The sequence below is a fragment of the Symphodus melops genome, assembly GCF_947650265.1.
Source record: "Symphodus melops genome assembly, chromosome: 2".
Classification (NCBI taxonomy): Eukaryota; Metazoa; Chordata; class Actinopteri; order Labriformes; family Labridae; genus Symphodus; species Symphodus melops.
Window position 1 is genome coordinate 12,821,108 of NC_136692.1, and position 21,218 is coordinate 12,842,325.

Genomic DNA, 21,218 nt, shown 5'->3' on the forward strand with positions numbered 1-21,218 from the left:
TAACTTTGTCCATTAAAGAAGATGCTCCTGCTAAATCTGTTAAACTTCTATTTTAATTATTCATAGGTTAACCCCTCCCCCCCTGTTCATATTTTTCAAACAAGTGAAATATTTTTCATCAAGGTTGTTATCACACGTAACGCAAAGAATAAAGGAAATATCTGCAAAGATCTGCAAGTCATTTTCATGAGTAATCACTTCCTGACTTCCACACCTCGTCCTTTATCTGCCCTCAGACTTCAGGGAATCAAAGCATGTTACACAGGGGAAGAGATCTGGATAGAAAGTAAATTCAGATAGAAATGATGTGGGATCAGCTGTCTGGAGACTTGATTTAAATGTTATGCTCTAATTCCATGCATGTATTCTCTTTTTTAACCAACCGTGTTTTTAGGTATGAAAACATCTGTCACATTGTTTTAATGGAGTGTGCATCTGTTGTGAATGTGTGTATGCCTTTTTGTCTTTTACACATTTTGTCCCTTATTCTCCATGTTTAGACTTCAAAAAGGCCATGGGACTACAATACCCTGGTGGGATCTTACGTAAGAGTTACACAGATGTGTTGACTCTGGGCTAATTATCTCAAAGTATAAAAACCACAATGTGCTCTTCGTATCTGCTTTGCCTTGTTCGCCTGATCAAGGTCTGTGACTGAAAGCTTGCCAGTGAAATAGGAAAAAATGTGCACACTTAAGCCTTCTGAAGTTCCCCTTTTTTCTTGTAATGCACTGAGCACAAAAAAAGTACATTTCATTCACCTCTGCAGTGACAGAGGCATCAAAGGTCTGAGATCTGCATGGCCTAATGTGACAGAGAGGAAGTGAGAGGAAAAATACTTTTTGTAACTTGGGTTACAAACTGAACCAAAAAACATTTTCTCAAAGGGCTGACAGAAAATATATAGTATATACGGGCATATAGTTTATATCGGCATTTCTCTGAAACCCAAACAGAGACACACCAAGAGTGAATATGGGAGCCCAATGTTTTTAATAGCCCCCACATCTCTGCATCCACTTCTGCAAGACATATGCTGGCAAACTATAACCTTGAGAGCAAGCACACACTCACAAACAAATATCTACTTTGTTCTCACCATGCTCCACCACCAGTTGGGGCAATCTGTTGACGGTTTCCATGGCAACCGGCCTCTTCTGGTCCTGGTCCTTGGCACCCAGGTGGCTGAAGAGCGGTGCAATAAACGGATAATTAAAACCCTTCCCGCCATTACTGACACCCGGCTCCGACTGTGCGGTTTGACTCTGCTGATGATGCTGCTGATGATGATGATAGAGCTGATGAAGGTGTGACAGGTCATTGGGGGCGTGGCCTGAGTGCCTGTGGGCAAGTCCGTTCATTTCTCCGACTCCGCTCCCTCTTGCAGATCCTACACCTCGGTCTCTCTTACATGCACACACACAGTGAAAATGTGTGCGCTTCTGAGCATACCAGCGCAACAGCCGCCGCCATGCTTTTCGCCCAAGGTGAGCCAGGTAGCGCATGATCTCCTCATAGCAGCTTCCCGGTTGGCTGTCGCTTGCCAGAGTGGAAGCTGATTGGTGGAGCTGTCGTGCATGCTGCTCCGATTTCATTAAGGCATGTTCTCTCTGCTTAGTTTCAGAAAACTGGGTTGCAATGACGACCAGGCACAGGTTGATCATGAAGAAGGAGCCCACCTGGTTACGACAGCAGATACAAATATAGAGCACAACGCATGACATCAATCTGTAATGCAAGTAACTTTAAATGTGTGTTTCTGTGGGTGTGGATGCCTGTGTCTACTTACAATAATGAGAAAGATAAAGTAGATGAAGTTATAAAAAGAGTGTGCATCCATGACATAGTACATGATGTCGACCCAGCCTTCCAGAGTAATCACCTGTATGAAAACAAGCACACACTCAGAAAATCAACAATGTGTGGTGTGTCATGATTTTATCAAACTAGGATTAAAACTGAATCCATGCACACAAATCCTGCTACTGTTCACCTGAAAAATGGCGATCCAGGCATATCCAATATTATCAAAATTTATAGCCCCTTTGTGTGGATTTACTTCCCCGGCCCGACACTGGTTGTAATACTGGTACCAGTTTACACATGACACTGGTTGATCCACTGTAGGTCCAATCTCAGAAGGAGTTTCCTCAGGACCCAGGAAGCAGGAAGTCCCGGCTACACGGCGACGAGGCACATCGGAGCACCTCAGCATCCCATTGTCTCTCTCTGTTGAGCAGATGAAGGGATGGTCGTCTGTGCCATCTGGCTGATAGTAGCCACTCAGGAAGGACATGTTATATCTCCTGGAGAGCAAGAGTAAGAGGCAAATAAATGAAATGTATTTTATTTTATTTCTTACACATGCATAAACGTGTCAATTAATGTACACAAATAAAATATATGAGCCAAACAGCCACACTGTTTTCAGCCACAACATTTGGTATATGTGGGTACAGCAGGGTATGGGTGACTTAAACTACAGTAGCCATGCTCATCTAAAAGACAGACCACGTAAATCAATGATGTGTTTTGGAAAACACTGGAGCCTTATGGCTCAGAGACATTTCAGGCTCTGGCTGCAAAATAATACCTGTTAATTGGCTCACTTAATTGTTGGGTAATCACCAACATGGGATGTGTTGAATTTAGACAATTTCATTATTTTATAAAAGGCTGGTAAATCAATTTAATAAATGTTGAGTTTTAAACAGAAAGTCCTAGATAAATGTAGGTTACGTTAAAGAGAGTTTTTGAAAAATCAATACCTTTTATTCCCACAAGACATTTTTTATTGAATAAAACAGATACACAATATGAGATACACCAGGCTGCTAAAGAAGGAAATGAAGAAACAGAGAGAATCACAGATGAAAAGAAAGAGAAGAAAAGAAAGCGGGGCGGGTACAGCAGAGAGATAAACAATCAATCATGTGTGTTGTAGAGAGGGGTCACAGAGGAGCGCTACTCCCTCACTTCTAATTAGAAAAGGTCATTTTGTTGTTTATGAAGCGGAAAGAAATCCAAACAACAGAGTGAAAACAAAATCAATGAAAGGGAAGGTTCTGTTCAATATGCAAACTGCAGGTTCATATGACCAGATATGAGCAAACAAAAACACAATATTCCCTTTCACTATTAACAGCAATAGTGTGAAAAAGTTATCACAGGGACTTTGTCTTGGGCTGAGAGTTTTGGTCTGCTAATCCACATAAAAAATCATGAGAAGAGTTTGAAAAAGTCCAAGAAAGTTAACATATTAAAATCCAAATATCATTTATAGTGCTGTGCTGTAGTCATGATACACCTCACTATAACAGAAATGTACATAATGTAGTCTCTATTGACAAACTAGGAATCATATTATGGACATTTAATGGTATATATTTAATCTCTATTTACAGATTCTATACTGTATATAACAAAAAGTCAAATCTGTACTTGGAAGCCTTCTGGATTCTGTTTGCGGTCCTTGGACGGATGGAGAATGTATTAAAATATGATCAAATAAATGTACAGTTGCTTCACACAATAAACGGCTGTAAGGTGTTGCTAGTTCATTGTTTTTGAAGACTTTGGTCTAAAAACTGAAGAAATATACCCATAAACGCAATCTCTTTATCTCGTATTTAACTCAGGTAAAACACGCTACAGAAGCAGCCCGTGCACACACACTATATAAAAGGTGTAGTATCTCCTGTGTTCGACATTGAGTAAGAAAGAACATTACAGCAAACCTGTTTTTCACAGAATCTCTGTTTTGTGTTTAATGTCAATGTCCTAAATGTAGGGGCTAACAAACGCTGTTATCGATTATCCTATCTGAACCCTGAGAATCGCGATTCATTGAGCCTCTATCTGAAATGCATCACATTTTATCAATCCAACCTAAAAGCATTTTGTATGTTTTCAGCTAAAGACTGGCAATAGCAAGAAAATCCGTTTCATATCGTACCATTATATAAGTGTGCCAGAATGAAGCCTCTGTGTAACTTACTATTTACACTTGAACTGAGACTCACTAGGTGCTCATCCGGGGAGGTAATAAACCAAGAAATGATTGTTTACTTAGCAGTCATGGAGCAAAAATGTATTTTGTGGAGTGCATGGAAAAATAAGACTTTTGCCTTGAAGACCCAAGGCTAAATCTGAATTACTAAGATGTTGACTACGATGGCAGGTTTATAAAGATTATATAAATAATGTTGGGGCCTGTTGAAAGAGCTAAACAACAAAAGGTTTCCCATGATGAATTATTAGTAAAAGAAGTATCTATAATTTAATTATGTCCTAATGTACAACATTTACACTCGCGTTCCACCAAATAAGCCTCATATAAGCAGGAGCCTGTTGTCACTGCTGTAGTGGCAAACCAAAAAAAGTATAATAGCAATCTAGTGATTGGTAAGTAAAATTGGAAAATTCCCTTAACATTGAAATTTAACATAAAAAAATGAATTTCAAACTGATTACATAACTATTAATACTTCTAATTGTATCTAACTAATCCGTACAAAACCATAATTTAAAGACTATCCCAAAATGCAGCCAAAATATAAGCATTATCTCTAGATTAATATCATAGCAGAATGGTTGACCAGATGTGAGGCTAGGAGGTGAACACAATGTGAGCTGATGTTACGTGATACTACAGTATATGACTGGGTTTTGAAACCATGTGAGGAGGAGTGAGAGTGTCTGACAATATCAATCAGACATTGATGGGGTCGGGCAGGAGGGGTCATGTGGGAGAAAACAGGAAACGAAAAGTGTCTGAATAACAACACAGAATTTATTTAGGCTCCTTAATCTCCTGATTTGTGATCTGTAATGCTTGAAGTTCCAGTGGGAAACACATTTGCACGTTAACTTCCACCCAGATGGGGCTGATTAGAGAACAAATAGGATAAAACTCTCTGTGATACTGATCCCCTCTTAAAAATAACAGCTGGGTGAATGAAGCTCATAAGTTGTGAGCAAACTTCTGACACAGTGTTTTAGAGTAATGAGGCCAGTGACATCAGTGACATCTATGGTGTGACATCTCATTGTCACTATGGCAACTTACATCTTGACTTCCTCTCCCATGAAACAGCGGTTCCTTAGAAGCCCCGCCCACAGCTGTACGCCAACGATGCCGAAGATGAAGAAGACGAAGAAGCACAGTGCAAGCACGTTGCCCAGCATGGGGAGTGTGTCCAGGAGAAGGGTGACCAGGATACGCATACCTACCAACACACATACAAAACCACCATGATTATCTGGAAACTAGAAAAAAAAAGAACAAAATCTGCATTTAAAGCTAATTGTCAGTCACAAGAAGTGTTGGACATCCAGGGGAAAATCCCTTAATGTATTCTGCAGCAAACTGGAGCAGCTTTAAATTATTGAATGGGCAATAATTAGAGTTCAAACACTGATAATTGGCCTCCACTCCACTCTGCTGAAGAGCAGAGTGTAGAGACTAAAATCTTCTTCTACTGCTCTTAGACTTGGCTACTTTAAACATACTCTTCAGTGTTACAAGAATTCAGCCTGGACTTTGCCAAGGTCACAGTGTGTGATAAAAAGTTGGCCAGCCGGTGTGTGCGTCCAACTGTTAAGAACAGCACAAGCATTACAATGATTCTCATGACTTTGTTCCCTGTGCCTTGATTTGTTTACACATGCATCCATCAAAAAGAAAGCTGCAGCAGTTAAAGATTCAACATCTAGGGTAAATTAAAGAAATGAAGCGGAATTTACAGTGCGGTCAGAGAGCACAAGGACAATGATACATTATTCAATGTCTTGGCTGTGACTTTCAGCTGAGGGTGTTTCCATATCATAATAGAAGCTGTTCAGGTCCTCAGCATGTCTATTGTTAAAGCCTAGTTTATGCCTTACGCGGTCCACTCTGAGGAGCTGAAAGTCCAGTAGTATAGTGAGCTATCTGGGATGTGTTCACTGAGCAGGTTTCAGTAAAACACACAAAAACGGAAAAACCTGCGTTTCTGGTGTTTAGAAGCAGCAGTTCGTCCAACTTATTGGCCAGGAAGCAGAGATTTGCCAGGTAAATGGATGGAAGCACAGAGCATAATCCCTGCTGCCTCAGTTTAAACAGCAAGCCTGCTCATTTACCTCATCTGCAGCGTCTCCAGCAAATTCCACAGAGAGCTGCTGCTCCTCCAGCAAAAAGCTTCGCGTAACTTTCTGGTTCAATGAGAACCGGTAAAAAAAGTTTGGCAGAGGACTGTCTAATGTTTAAAAAGTTAATTTTTTCCAGAGAAGGGGAGCAAAAAACTACAAAAATAAAGAAAAACGCACCAACTAGGAGAGAGTGCAGTACCGCGGCAACCATCCGCAGCACCACCTCGGCACATGAGTTACTGTCCCCTCAAAGTAACTCAACTAACAGAATATAAGCTGAAAGGAATCCTGCACTGTCATTTTATTTGTAAGTGACCACAGACAAGGCATTCTGAAGTCTACAACAACTAGGCTGGCAGTATTTGGTGTTAAAAGTTTTAGTCTACATACACCCATATGGCCTATGCAAGTCAAATTACTTGCCTACCACCCCACTGTTAATTTGCCTTTTTTTCAATAATGTACCAATAGTCTACCAATGGTTGCTAAGCTGAGAGAAGCCGCAGTAAGATTTCTCTAATCATGTGACTAAAGCACAGTGAGTGCCCTCGAGTCATATAAAATAACAGCCAACGGAAGAACGATTACAGAGAATTGTACTCTACATATAACTAAATTTACATGAATAAAGGAGGACAGCACTTTCTTCAATGTACTAAAAAAACAACAAACATTTAAACTGTAAATGTTATTAGAATTATATGGTTTGTGCTGTCCTTGTGTCAGACCTAAAATCAAATTGCGTAGTATGTCACTGATGACAGCAAATTAGAGTACATAGTTAAAAGCCCATTTGCCCATTTAACAGTCTTGCCCGCATCTATTAAATGACTTTATTTGCCATCTACATTCTGCCTGTATGAACGTGAGCCCCCGAAGCAAACAGTTACTTGTTAAATGTGTGTTGCAGTGAGTAACACCTGTGTTGTCAGAATTGAATAGCCGTTGGGAGATTTGCCTTACACCAACGGTCCACGACAGACAATTTATATGTTCCTTCTTACGCTCTGTCAACCCTGTCCTGCAGTCTGCTTCACTTCTTGTTTGTTTCGGAGGCTTAAATCTGCTCCTCAGTGAGTCAAACACACAATGAGTAGGATTGCTGTCAGGTCAATGACTTGTCCAGTCAAGAACATTACACACTTTGACCATAAAAATCCCTTTTTTTTGTCCATTCACTCTCTCTCTTTACAATCTCTGACCTGCTTTTTCCTCAAGTCAAGAGAACTTTTAACTCCCAAATTGGATGTGAATACACTTTAAAGCTTCTCAAAATTACAGCATGCACTTCAACCTCACAGTCAAGAACAATGAATGAAAAAAGAAAGAATGTAATACACTATGGGTGTAAGTTGGAGGAAAGAGGAAAGAAACTCACTGGGGACTCTGTTGATGGCTCGCAGTGGGCGGAGAACTCTGACCGTCCGGATTGCTGATAGGCTGACGTTGTGTCCATCAAGGGAGTACTCCAGCATTCTGAGGGAAGGAAAGTCCAGTGCTGTGTCAGTGGCATCCTGATCAGCCTGACCTTGGCAAACTCTAAATCTCTACAGGGAATCCAGTAGAACACAGAGCAGCGTTTCTGGGATATATCGCCTTTTAACTACCAATCACTGAGGTCTCTGTCTCTAAGGACCGAATGATGCCATTGTCATTCTACAGAGCCATCACACACACAAACGCGACACCCTCGTGCACTCGCACACACACTTGACATTTAACTGGCATTAAACAAGTGTCTAAGCTTTACACAAAACACACACATACACACATTTTTGGCTCATATTTAATGTCACATGTGCGTGTGCGCGTGGGCATGTGTGAGCCAATCGAACACTCACCCAACTAGAACAATGAAGAAGTCCAATCTGTTCCATGTGTCGCCAAGGTAACCGCTCTGACCTATGACCCCAAGGGCCACCATCTTCACCACCATTTCCCCAGCGAAAAACACAAAGATGCCATCATCCAGAGCCTTTGTGTGCGCACACACGCACACACAAACACACACACACACACACACACCAAGAGGATTAGCGTCAACAGATTAAGGATGAAAAAATTAAAGCAAAAACTTTTCAGACCCTTGATAATAAAGTCTCACAGCGGAACATAATTAGTTTGTAATTATGTGTGTGAATGTGTGCTTTACCTGCAGCAGGAAGGGCGTGTGGTCACAGGGCTGGAACATCCCGAGAGTCACACAGTTCAGCAGGATAGCCAAAATGCTCACACGCTCAAACCATGTGACAGACAGTTAAGGCTCAACAACACAGCAGGCTTTAAACATTGATTACATTCACACTATTCCATGCAGGCACGTTTCATTATAAGCTGTTCTTGCAAACATCTGATCAATCGATTTAAGAGTCTCAACCAATAACAGGTCAAGTACATTGCTGCCTGTATATTCAACTTCAGCTTCATAGGATTTTCCATCCTTGTCCAAACACTAATATTCTGGTTTAAAATCCAGACAATAAATGCACCACCTGATGACAATAGATGATACAAACATAGTCAATGTTTTCTGGAGGCTTCTGCTGAGATGTGATGACTGTAAGGACCACAGAAAATTATTCACATAGTTTCCATTTTCATCAAGCCATTCAGTGACCCCTTCTTGCCCTGTGTGAAGCCATCTGCATTAATAATGTTTCTCTTTATTAGTCTGTGTTTGCCCTCGACTCTTCTCGCCTCTGTATTAAGACATTAGGCAATGATAAAGTCTGAAGTGACCCAGAGGAAACATAGGTATATGTAAAAGGTGAAACCATGTTTTTATTGCAGTGAAAAAAAAACATTACAGGATTGCACCTATCCATCTGAGTATGCATAGAGAAACAAATCTGTGTGCGAATTCTTGGCGCACTGCTTATACATTTTTTCAAGCAGAAAAACAAAACAAATGCACTAACCTGAAGAAAACAGCCATTTAATAAGGGGTAGCAACTTGCAAAAAAAATAGGCTTAAATGTATCAAGTTTAATTTACAAGAACAACTTATGACAGGGTGTTCTGACATGTTTCATGTTCACAACTACAAAAGAAACACAGCTACCATGAAACAGACTGCAACACATTTGAAGTCAGGCTGAGTGTAAACTTGAGTAAGGCGGGTGTTTGTTGCTTGCTTCCTGTCAAACTAGAAAAAGGAGATCGACTCAGAAGTGAAGAGTGGGGATGGGGTTTGAAAGATGGGGAAAATAGTCTGAAGTGGAGTGTTAAAGGAATGATTATGTCGGATTCAAACAAACGCACACACACTCTTGTGTTTGTTTGCAAATTTGAAAACTGCCAAACGGTTGACAGCATTGTATTCATGAGGCAAGGACCCATACATAACAAAGCCAAGAGCATGTACATGGACACATACACACGTACTGTATACACACTATGTGCTGACACACAGAGTCCCCTTTCCCGGACACTTTACTCTCAAGAGGGCGGAAAAATTAATGAGAGTACAATCCTTTATCACCCTTGAGACAGAGAGAGAGAGAGAGAGAGAGAGAGAGAGAGAGAGAGAGAGAGAGAGAGAGAGAGAGAAAGGAGGGGTAATCTAGTGTCCTCCCTTTGCTGTGGTTGCTATGGGAACCCCCATCTCACCGTGGGAACTGACTTCTGAGTTTCACAATCCGCTTGCATCCTGTCTGGTCTGGATCACAATTAATACATAGACAAACAAACACTCATACGTAAACACACCCACACACATACACACACACAATGCTGCCCTTCAGCACAATGGTGAAGCATCCTTCAATGCTGAGGAGGATTGTTTTAATCCCGTTTTATTGGTGTAAATTACAGCATCTTAGATAACCCTGAATGTTCACAAAACACACATAAACAGAAAACTCACACGCCTAGTTAAACATGAGACGAGGCAGGGTCAAGGTGGGAATGATGGATGGGATGGGAGTTTTCCACACTTGGCCCATCATTCAACATTGAGAATAATACACAGAAGGATGTCCTCTCCTCCCTCTATCTGTTTTACTCCCTCTGTTGTTTTTCCTTCATCTCTCCTCCTTACACTAAACCTTTCCCTCTATCGTCTCTCATTTTTCTCTGCAGCCTTTTTCCCCTCTCTTTGGCCCAATTATTTTTCTCCATGCTCCACTCTGCTCCGCTCCTACTGCACTCTGTCTATCCCTCTTCCTTTATATAGCGCCGTATAATTTCCCATCTTCATTCCATATCATTTGTCGCATTTCGTTTTCCTTTTTTTTTTGCCTCTCGTCATTTTCCATGTTCTTCTTTCTCTCCCTGCTACTTTCCCACTTGGCTCTCTCAGGGTTTTTTGCCATCACCTACATCTTACTGCCCTTGGGGAGGGCTTTGGTCTCGGTCAGGAACCTGAGTGTCAGCCAACACATAAAGTACATCTACCTTTACTAATTAACATCATCAGTGATATGGAAGGGGGAGAGATGAAGAGGTGAATGAGAATAAAGATAGGTGCCAAGGAAAAACAAGGGGAATTACAAAGGAGGTGAGGAAAAATGGCTTGATGTGGAAGACAAAGAAAGGAGCAGCAGAATGAGAGAGGTTAAGACCCTTGCGATTCAAGCTTTGAGTGTAAACAAGTGAAAACATTACGCCCCCTCCACACTTCTTCTCCTTCTAATTGCCTCATCCTCTAGACCTCTCATCATCTCTTCCAACTTCACGAATCCCCCCCACCCCCTTCTCCTCTTCATCATCATCATCATCATCATCCTCCTCCTCTCCCATGATATCCCCTCTAGAACTGTCTCTTTGAGTGCCAACAGAGGTAATAAAGGTCAGGTAGACGTTATAAATCAAATCAGATCACATCACCCTGATCTTTCTGGCATTATCCTCCACCCTTGGCTCTGATACACGTGCTCAGGCCAGCGTGTGGAAATGTTTTCACATGCAACATTCATTAACTTAAAAGGATCGTCCCTCAGGACGCATAGGCCGTCAGGATACAAGTAGGATACGATTTATATTTTTTCCCTGCATGCTTAAGTAGGTTTCCCAGAGTGGTATCTCTGTCTCAAAGGCACCCTTATAAAAGGTTAAAGGTTGTGTCTTAAAGATTTATAAATCAGTTAAGAACCATTAAGTAGAATAATTTCTGGGCATGTTATAAAGATCCTGTTGGATACTTAATATCCTTGCAATGTGGCACTTCCACTTTCCTACTACTTAACTCTTAAGTTGACGAGGAAGGAAGACCTCTCAAGTGGACCATTTGACCACTTAAGGCCTAGAAGCGCTTTACAGGGAGTGTACAAAACCAATCAATTCTAAACGTATTACCATAAACTTATTGCAGACTTGATGAATAGTAGTAAAATAACATCACAAGTCAAATACTAACAATCAAGTTGCAGGCCAGCTAGCTATAACATCTAAGTCTTTATAATGACTCAGAAAGACTAGCTGTAATACCTGCACAGATCTGTTGATTGGTTCACTACTTTGGTCCTGGCTAAAATGTTTCACCAACAATTGAATAGATTCCCTTGAAATAAGGTAAATGGATGCTTGTTCAAACATTGCCATCTACTTTTTGCGTAAAAAACAACAACAACTGTTTTACCTGAAGCGCAGAAAGAAATCACTCAAGTAATGTCTTAATATCTCTGAAACCATAAAGCTCTGTACCTGCACTGCACACACAAATGCATCAATTGCTCCAAATCTTCATCAATAGAACATCAAAATGTGTATCTCCACAAAATGTTGCATTCAGAAAGAATAAAAGAAAACAGATAGACTTTATTTTGCAAGGATAGTGTGTGTGTGACAAGGACTTGTTATACAATGGCCTGTTGTAGAAACACAATGGTTATTTATTTCAGAATAACTAAAATGATTTGGTACTTTGAGTGAAGAGTATGTATTTCACTCAATTATCAGCTAAATGTCACTCTAACAACCCTGGTTTTATTGCAGCTGAGTCATTTTGCGAGTCATCTGTAATGCACATCTCTATTTGCTTGTTTCCTGTCTGCTGCTATTCTTTCCCAAACAACTGATGAAAACAATAATCGAAAAGGATCAAAAATAATTTAAAGAATTGCCAGCAGTAATTGTTAAAAGCTTTGTTGTTATCCAATATCTCAACAGAAAACATATTTCATTCTTGAATACTAATGTTAATTAATTTATGGTTGTTGATTATATAATGAATAATAATAATGAAAGAAAAATAAATTATAAAGAGCTCAAACTAAATCTTTGCTTGGAAAAATACCTTTTTCAAATTATAAAATAAACCCAAACAAGAAGTAAGGGTTTCATTTGTATCATCATTTATCAAGTCTACAGTTATTGCATTGTTATTCCAATCAATAGAGATTATCCTGTTCAATTAAACCTTTAAAGAGGTAAATACTAGAGGATCCTCAATTCCAGCAATAAGTTGTTTTAATTCACAGAATTCATCTGATCTGAAATGTATTTAAAATTACTGATATATAGATAATATTAATCCAACAATCTTTAAGTCTGAATCCTTAAATAGGAAATACAGTGTATAAATGATCTGCTTGCAAGTTTTCTGATGGTCCTTGCTGCTTGGACCTTCACACAATCCAAACATGCAGATTTGACTAAAGATAACCTATTTAAGCTTCAGAAGGATGTATATGCTTCTGTGTTATTGGCTAGAGAGAGGGGGGAGTGCCTAAGACAGAGACCAAGTGAAGTTATTGTCAAGTTTGTTTGGTCTTCTTGCTCCACCCACTACGAGTGTGACAGCTGGTAACCATGGAAACACTTGCTGGAATCATGTTAATTGGCTGAAATGATTCTGACAGCTCCCTCTAGTTTGAGTTAGACCTCCTCCCATCTATCGTTGTCTCCTTACACCCCCATACATACACACACACACACACACACACACACACACACACACACACACACACACACACACACACACACCTCAGCCTAATTAAAAGGAAGTTTATAAGATCGGAGAGAGAGGGGGATAAAAAGCAGGACAACGGATGGATAGAGCGTAAAGAGGGAGTAAAGAATAACAAGAGATGCCGAGTAGAAGAAAAGAGGAAGGAAAAGAGAGGAACTTGTAAAGGAGTGACAGATACAGCTTTTCTCAGCTTTAAACAAAAGGAAATGCTCTGAATGTTTCATGCACTCCTGAATAAGTTATGTCCTGTGCAAGTGTGTGTTGGAGTATGTGTGTCTTCCCCCACACCTCCCTACATATATGCACGTGCCTTTGTGCGTGTCATATGTTACACTTAAAAGGAGCGTGATGACTGCCACATGGAAAGCTCAGCACTTCACAAAGTGGGCCCCTCGCGGCGAAGAAACCGGAAATAACAGAAATCAATGTAGCCTGGAAGGAATACAAGAGTGTTATATAATAGCAAAAGCAAATCTTGTTTTTGGTCCAGATAAATTTGTTAGATGTGCGCCAGGGTGGAGAGACGTACAGTACGTTGTAAACACAGCACAAAAGAAGAATAAAGGTGTTTTCGGAGAGAGGGAGGAGATGGAAGCAAAGGAGAAAGGAAATGAGTTTTGTACTGAGAAAAAAAAAAAGCATAAAGGAAGGAGGGGTCACCTCAGGGAAAAGTGAATTTCAGCTCTTGGGGACTGCCCCCACCCCATTGTGCTCACATTAATGTCCTTGTCGAACAGTGTCCACCCACATTACTTCCTCCGCAGGTCACTCACAAAAACACACACACAAACAACCACAAACTCTCACACACACACACTGAAGATCACTCAGATAAAATGGACACATGCCAGTTGCAGTTTTGTATGGATAGCTGAAAGAAGACAGACAGACCAATACACAAAAACAAACAAATACTGCAATCGGAAGTAACCGTGGCCATCGGGGCAGACCTAAGCTGTTGCCAAGCAACCAGGTGATTCCTCTAAAGAGCGTCTCCATGGGAGATTCCCTTGCTTGTGTGAGGGCATTCACTTGCTGGTGTGTGTGTATGTGTGTATGTGTGTGTGTGTGTGTGTCCGGTAAGTTGGTTCTGCTTAATGCCCAGCAGGCTGCAGAGCAGTATTGCATTTGTAGTTTATTCTCTTTCTTAACCTTTTGGTGTACTTTTTATTTATTCAGCAATTATGTATTTATATTTTATGGAGTACAAAGAGTGCTGACGATGGCAAATACCAGTAGACGAGCACAGACAGGCTCACAATGACACTGGCACAAGTGAAGAAACACAGAAACGCATGCACACAAATGGAGTCAAAACTAGTGAAAAAAAATTCAATTTGGAGAGACTTGACAAATCCCTGAGGTGTTGCTGACGTTGAGGCATGCCTCAGAGTATTCATAGCTGCTAACGCACGCACACTAACACACAATCACACACACACACACGCACACACATTCACACCTTCACGTCTACAGCAGAAGTGGCTGAGACATAGAGTGAGAGATAAGGAGGGAAATGGGAGGTGAGATGATAAAGACAGAACCAGAGCAAAGTGCGAGAGGTGAAGTGAGATTTTTATTATTTGCGACTCCTTCTGCTATAAAAAAAAATGGAGGCTGGTAACAATGCAACTGACAGGCGGCTGTAACCCTGGAGATTCATTAGGGCTTGTCACTATGGAAACCTCCAATCAGGGAAAAATGTTTGCCATCCTTTCCTATAGCTAATGGGTCCGAGGAAATACCTGAAGGTATTCCGAGCCTACATATACACACACGTTGACACGCAGCGCTGACCTTCTTTCGATCATCCCTGTGTTTAGACGTAAAGTAAACATTAAGGCGCAGGGGGCCTTGTCAGTACAACAGCCTTGAGAAAGTACAGAGCGGAAACACAAACACACAATCCCTCTCCTACATTTTAAACAGCAGGCACTTATTTGCGTGCGCACACACACACACACACACACACACACACATTTGCAGTGTTTCAGGTGTAGTCCCTGATGATGAAGGATATGGGTGGCAGACAGCTCGGAGGCACCAAGAGCGGGGTGGGCTTGTTTGGGTCAGAGCCAAGAGAACCACTGGTGCTAGAGAGGGGTATGGCAGCTCCTCTTTTTCCTCCTCTTCCTCCTCCTCTTCTTCTTCCTCCCTGTCCCGCTCCCTCTCCTCTCTCCCAACTGACACATGCACCCTCTCCCCCTCCTCCTCCTCCTCATCCCCTTCCTCCTGCGTTGGTCCTCTTTGCTGCTCATGCAGGTCTGGGTCCTGGGTGCACATCATGGCCGTGCAGGGAACAGCCTGAACCTAAAAGAAAAGGGGTGGCATAGAGGCACACTGGAACATATGGATGCATGTGTGTATGTTTTTGTTGTATTGCCTTTTGGATAGCGCTGCAGCTTCACAAAACCATCCGGAACTGTGCTGACTGACAAGCCTGCTATCATGTCCACGAGACCCTTCACCCTCTAGCAAAGCAGCACAGGAAGAAAAAAAAATAAATAAAAAAAACGTTTTTCTTTTATTCTCTGAAACCAAAAGCAACCTTCAGTATAACAATCACAGCCAGGGAGCAGTCCTGTGCAGGAAATATAAATCTAAATAAACCCAAACAGAAGTGACTAATAGACACCGGAAAAGGTGCAAACACACAAGTCAGACGAGGAAACTGGAAGCATTAAGACCCCTGTATTATAATCCTACAGCTGTGCAATTCAGTCATGACAACTGGCCATTACTGCTGATGCCTTTAATCCAGACTGGCTTTAAACAATCTGGACATACAGATAAAGTAGCTTAGACATTTTGTTTTTCAAATTACAATAACGAGAATAAAATGTATAGTCTAATACTGTCAGTTGTATCTTTTTTCTCATTTACAGCTTTATATTCATGATGGAAAGTGTTACTTATATATTATAAGGAGCTGTATATGTGATGAAATCTCATGAAGCACAGTGACTGTGGAGCTTCAGCAGCTGTGGTTAATTTGTTAAGTCCTAACTTGAATTTTTTGAAGCATTGACATCTCATGCAGGAAATGTCGAATTGAAAGATAATCACAGTTGATATTTAAGAGCATGATGCAGAGCAGAATGGAGTCATTTCTTGCAATGGAGCCTTTTTTCTTGATAATGTCATCATATTTTTTGCTTTATTGTGCTGCAATCATTGGAATTTGGCAGGAAAAGATGGGAGATGGAGCATGTGACACAATCCTCACTGTCACGAGTACACAGCAAACACTCCTCACAGGTCCACAGTCTGCTCATTCCAATTGCTTATTGATCCCCAGAGAGATTCTGGCAAATTAATTCCAAAGATACCAATTTGTTATCAAGTTGGAGCAAGAGTTGGATTATTTGGATGGTGAACATAAAGAAGACTCGGGACAATAGAAATCTAGCCAACCATGAATCCATGTAGGGATGCATACTCCCTGACAGAGTGACAGGACAACAGGAGAGCTGGCATGCAAGTTCTAAGCACAGGGAGGAGTGTATCAGTATGAGTGTGTTTGATGAAAATAATGAGATTGAATCTGCCAGTATCCTTTTTTTCCTGTGAATTTCCACTATGGGCAAATAGCCTAGACTGAGTGAGGAGTCCAGAGCCACACAGTTTAAGGCTTTTTGTTGTGTTTGAATAGTAGCTGTTGGACGGACAACAATTGAAACTATTGAAAAATAAAGCATTCTTCTGTGCAGTTCAAAGCCTATAAGTTCTTTTAAAACAGTTTTTAAAGTCATTATGAGCCTTTGCTAATAGCATGTGGAAATGTACTTTTCTGACTAAATCTAAATAAAATAAAAACTAGTCCCCAGAACCAAATATATTCACACATTTAGAAGATCTCTGAAACCTATCAAGCTCTGTATTAGAACTGCACACACAAATGCATAAATTGCTCCAAATCTTAATCAATAAAACAACTTTAAAATATGCACCTCCACAAAACGTTACATTTAGTTTTCACTGTGACACCCTTCTGAAGGCCAACCACTCTTAAACAGTGCATATGTAACAATGACATATGTGGATCTAGCCTGTCCCAGACTTACACAGGGTTGGAGCACACACAGGAGAAAGGGTGCAATTCACTCAATTATCAACTGTAATTATCAATTCAAGTATCTAAATGATCAATTATCAACTCAATTATCAGCATCAAACGAAATTTACCTGAGAGCAAGGTTCCAATTGTTTTTGATTTCAAATGAAGCACACAACTAGATAAACCATAAAGTAAGGTAAGGTCTAAAATAGTCATATAGTAGACCTACCACATAGATTATACTTCAATCACCAATTATTTCATTTGGTCATTTTCGTGGCAGACCCCCAATTGACCACTGAGTATGAGCGACATCAGCCTATTCCGGACATTTTCTATTGAGACGTTATAAGCGCAAGACCTGGGACAAGAAGAGCAAAAAAAAAAGTACATCATCAACAATAAAAGGGAAAACTTTGCCCTTCTTACCTGGGTGGAGCAGCGTCCATCCACCAGCGTCATTCACTCCAGGTCCGCCGTGCGCCCTGAGCTCCCGGAGCCCTGCTGCTCCATCTGAGAGCAGCCCGTTGGTACGGTACTCTGCCTCCCTCTCCCCCCCCCCACCCCCCCGTGCCGATATCCAAACTCAGTCCTTCAGTCGGGGAGATGGAAAACAGGGGGGAAATTAGGGAGGAATCAGACGCAGAAGTTTATATAACCGGGGAAAGTAAAGTTCAATAGAACCAAGCGTTTCTCCGTGCGTCTGTGTCCCCTTGGCTGGACGCGCTCTGCGATGTCAGGTACCGGAGTTCAGGCGCACCGGGGAGAGGGAGAGCCACGTCAAGCGAGCCAGAATGAGTCAGACTTGTTGACTCGAATTTTACCTTCAAAATAAAACTGTCTCGTACCGGAAGCTGCATTTCCACAGCCTTGTAAAACATCTTCTTTAAACTGTATTACATTAAATACGATAACAAGTCGCAACTCAGTACAAAATATTGAGCAAAATAGCAACTTGTTCAAACTATTATAAATAAATAAAGACTTCCTTCCTTACTTATTATGTTGGATACCAATGTTTTGGCTTCATAATTAAGCTGGGTTTATTTATTTATTTATTTTTATTAGGCTATAGCTCTAATATTACTAGGAGCGTAGGCCTACTGGTTGATCGCTTGGGAGAAGTCATTTACTTCCGCTTTTCTGTAAGCTTTCATTTACTATCGTCAACTTTCAATGACTAACTTTAGTTTAACTCTAGTTAGTTAGTTAGTCTAGTGTTAGTTAAGCGAATTATCCTGAGTAAAGTGACAGTGCGGCTATGCGGTAACTAAGCTTGACTAACTTCTTTTGGTATCACCGACATTCCTCCCGCATAGTGTGACACTGCATGAACTTTCACATTAACTAACGATGTGTGAATTTAAAATGTTTGATATGCCCTTTTCACTTCTCCAATATAACAGCTTTATTTTGAAAGTTTTGACTGGGTTGGTTTATTCTTAATACTGGATAACTTGACAGTGATGGAGCAAGTGAGAGAGCATGTGACTTGTCCCCTCTCCTCCGCCTTACAGTATAGCCTGTTCCCCATCCCAATATCCCTCTCTCTGGCTATTGCCTCCCCAGTCTACGACCTGGAGTGTGCGCGTGCGTGCGCATGCATGCGAGGAGCATTGGGTGGGTGCTGCTGTCATGTAAGAGATGATAGTCCACCGTCACTCAGCAGGGATGGGGATTCAATAAAACCAAGGATGTGGCAGAGCTCCAACACAATACCTTCGAATCAGCTTATGCCATGTCAGGTTTCAAAGGACAAGGAATTACTTATAAGTCATAACAGATAGGCCTACTATTCTCTAGAGAATATCATTTGCAAAGTAATGATAGGAGAAATATCTAGATACTTAACGGAGATAAGAGTAAGTTATGGCCTATACCAAAAGGTATATTGCATTTCTAACAATGTGCATTAATTTTATGATTGCATTACTACAATAATTACTGTTGGATGGACATGTTATCTGATATAGAGGTTTGTTTTTTTAATTCTCAGGTATTATTTGAAGATTCAATCCAGTGCAACACACTACACACTACATTTCACATGATGATATGACATTTGTAAAGAGTGGAAGTAACCAGTAACTACTTCATGTCAAATTTGCTAACAATCAGAAGCAATTTCAGAATAAACTTTTAAATATTGTGAAAAGTGATAGCCCAAAAATAAAAGTGCACCTAGAAATTTTGTCAAAACACAATATTCATTACGTGTTGAATTTAAACATTAGTATTTTTTTTTTCCAGAATTACTCATCAAGGAAAAGAGGTCTTTATTTACAGTAATTGACACTGGGTTGATTCCAACGAGGCATAGAGTGAAAAAGCAGAATAGGCATCCTTAATGTCTTTAAATAGAGCTGAAACTCAACTACTGTTCATTTTTCCTAAGGGCGCTATAACCAATTCCCTAAAGTCCCCTTAGCAGACTCTGGATTCCACTTTAGGAACTAATATAAGGAGTGGAGTATACAGTAGGTCTAAGAAAACAGCTAACAGTTCTGAAATGTTCCCTGGTTATTTTTTTTTAATTTCTACATATAGCCTCCACGTAATATTCTAGGGATGTTTAATGTTTACACTCCATTAGACAGAATACAAGAGCCCACAGTTGTGACTCTGAGGAGCCGTAATTCTCATTACACACTAGAAAACAAATTTGTATGGATTAAAAATAGACAACTTTACTATTATTAGATTCTACTGGCTCTGCTGGAGGAGAGCCATGTTGTTACCTCAGATTAAAAGGTTTTACCCTCTGTTCATGGTCAAATTTCAAGCATCTTGGACTTTAACTCAACTCTACATTCCCTAAGAGTGATCAGTCTTAACGTCAATCAGAATTTAGTCGAGGAGGAATTGCATATGAACTCAACTTAAACTGAGTAGTACAGACAGATGGAAAATGTCAGTAGAAAGGAAGAGAAACTTGAGAAAGTTAACAGAAGTACAATGAGTTATAATTTGTTCAAAATCATCCATTTGCAGGCACAAGGTATCAAAGGGGGTTGTTACCTTATGGCATTACAGTTGGTACTTGGGGGGGTTATAAAACTTCTGGGGGGAAAAAAGCTTTATATGCTGCATATCTTCTGTAATTTTAGCTATTAGTTGCTCAAATTATGTTAGGTTTTTGCATTTAAGTCTGTTAGCAAACTAAGTTTAGCATGCTAAACACAATTTCCTCAGATTAAGAAAAAATAACATACTTTTAAAGGAAGAGTGGGCATCCGAAACTAAACCAAAACAACCTGCCGTTTGGCGACACCTCTGCTAGTCTGAAGCCTCCGCTCTCCTCCAGCGACACACCTCCATTAAGCTGACTACGAACAAAAACAACTAACAAATGTAAATCCTAAATATATAGAAGAAAGTGCACATAATGAATCACTGCCAGATGCGTTTTAGTACACTTCGGAAAGACAATATGCATGTTAGATTATAAAGTATAATCATTGGGTTGGATTGAACCAGAGTATTTGCAGCAAGCCATGTTGACTTTAGGGAAGCTTGTGTTGTGTTCAAGTCTGTTCCCCTGTAGGATAGAGTTTCTCGTAGTTGTGTCCTCTGGGGTTTAGGTGAGGATTGAGATGTTAGCAGTCAGACATGTTCTAAAAAAGTCACTGTCATATTTCAGATAATGTGAGTGAACACATACTGTACATTGGAGGTAAATAAACTTATACAGTAAAGTTGATATCAATACTGAGTTAAGTGTGGCCTCTGTTACAGTCTAAGATGCAGTATGTGAATGTGCTAGAAAGTGTCATGTTCATCAAAGTGTACAATCAACTACTGTTTTTTCCAACAAAAATAGTGATTAACTTTTAATCAGAGCATTAACTGCACATCGGTATCTTAAGATACCTGATTGATAACATAGGAAATGACAACAAAGATTTTAAAGATCAGTCAGTAGAATCATGTTTGCTGAAGGCGTACCCTCATAAGGGTTTTACAATTTGCTAACATCACAATTTCCAGTTACCTTGTCTCAAGCAGTTAAAAAAAACATTGTCACTATGATTTTTATTTTCTCTTTTATTTCACATCTGTGTACAAAACATTCACCAGTTTGATAGGCTGACTTACATCCACTCCCAAACCCACCTGTGCGCT

The 21,218-nt window shown here is 40.4% G+C and overlaps 1 protein-coding gene across 1 annotated transcript in view; it reads right to left on the minus strand.

Annotated features, from left to right (window-relative positions):
- Positions 1 to 17,846, minus strand: part of LOC306819663 (voltage-dependent T-type calcium channel subunit alpha-1H-like) — a 43,800-nt gene extending 25,954 nt beyond the window's left edge. Inside the window, exons 1-9 of the mRNA XM_079337089.1 lie at positions 17,526 to 17,846; positions 15,058 to 15,349; positions 8,282 to 8,373; positions 7,971 to 8,104; positions 7,508 to 7,605; positions 5,069 to 5,228; positions 1,994 to 2,306; positions 1,790 to 1,882; positions 1,100 to 1,679 (exon numbers count right to left, since the gene is read on the minus strand). Coding sequence (XP_079193215.1) covers positions 1,100 to 1,679; positions 1,790 to 1,882; positions 1,994 to 2,306; positions 5,069 to 5,228; positions 7,508 to 7,605; positions 7,971 to 8,104; positions 8,282 to 8,373; positions 15,058 to 15,349; positions 17,526 to 17,558 — 1,795 coding nt within the window. The 5' untranslated portion in view covers positions 17,559 to 17,846. The remainder of the gene's footprint in view (positions 1 to 1,099; positions 1,680 to 1,789; positions 1,883 to 1,993; positions 2,307 to 5,068; positions 5,229 to 7,507; positions 7,606 to 7,970; positions 8,105 to 8,281; positions 8,374 to 15,057; positions 15,350 to 17,525) is intronic.
- Between the last annotated feature and the right edge of the window lie 3,372 nt (positions 17,847 to 21,218).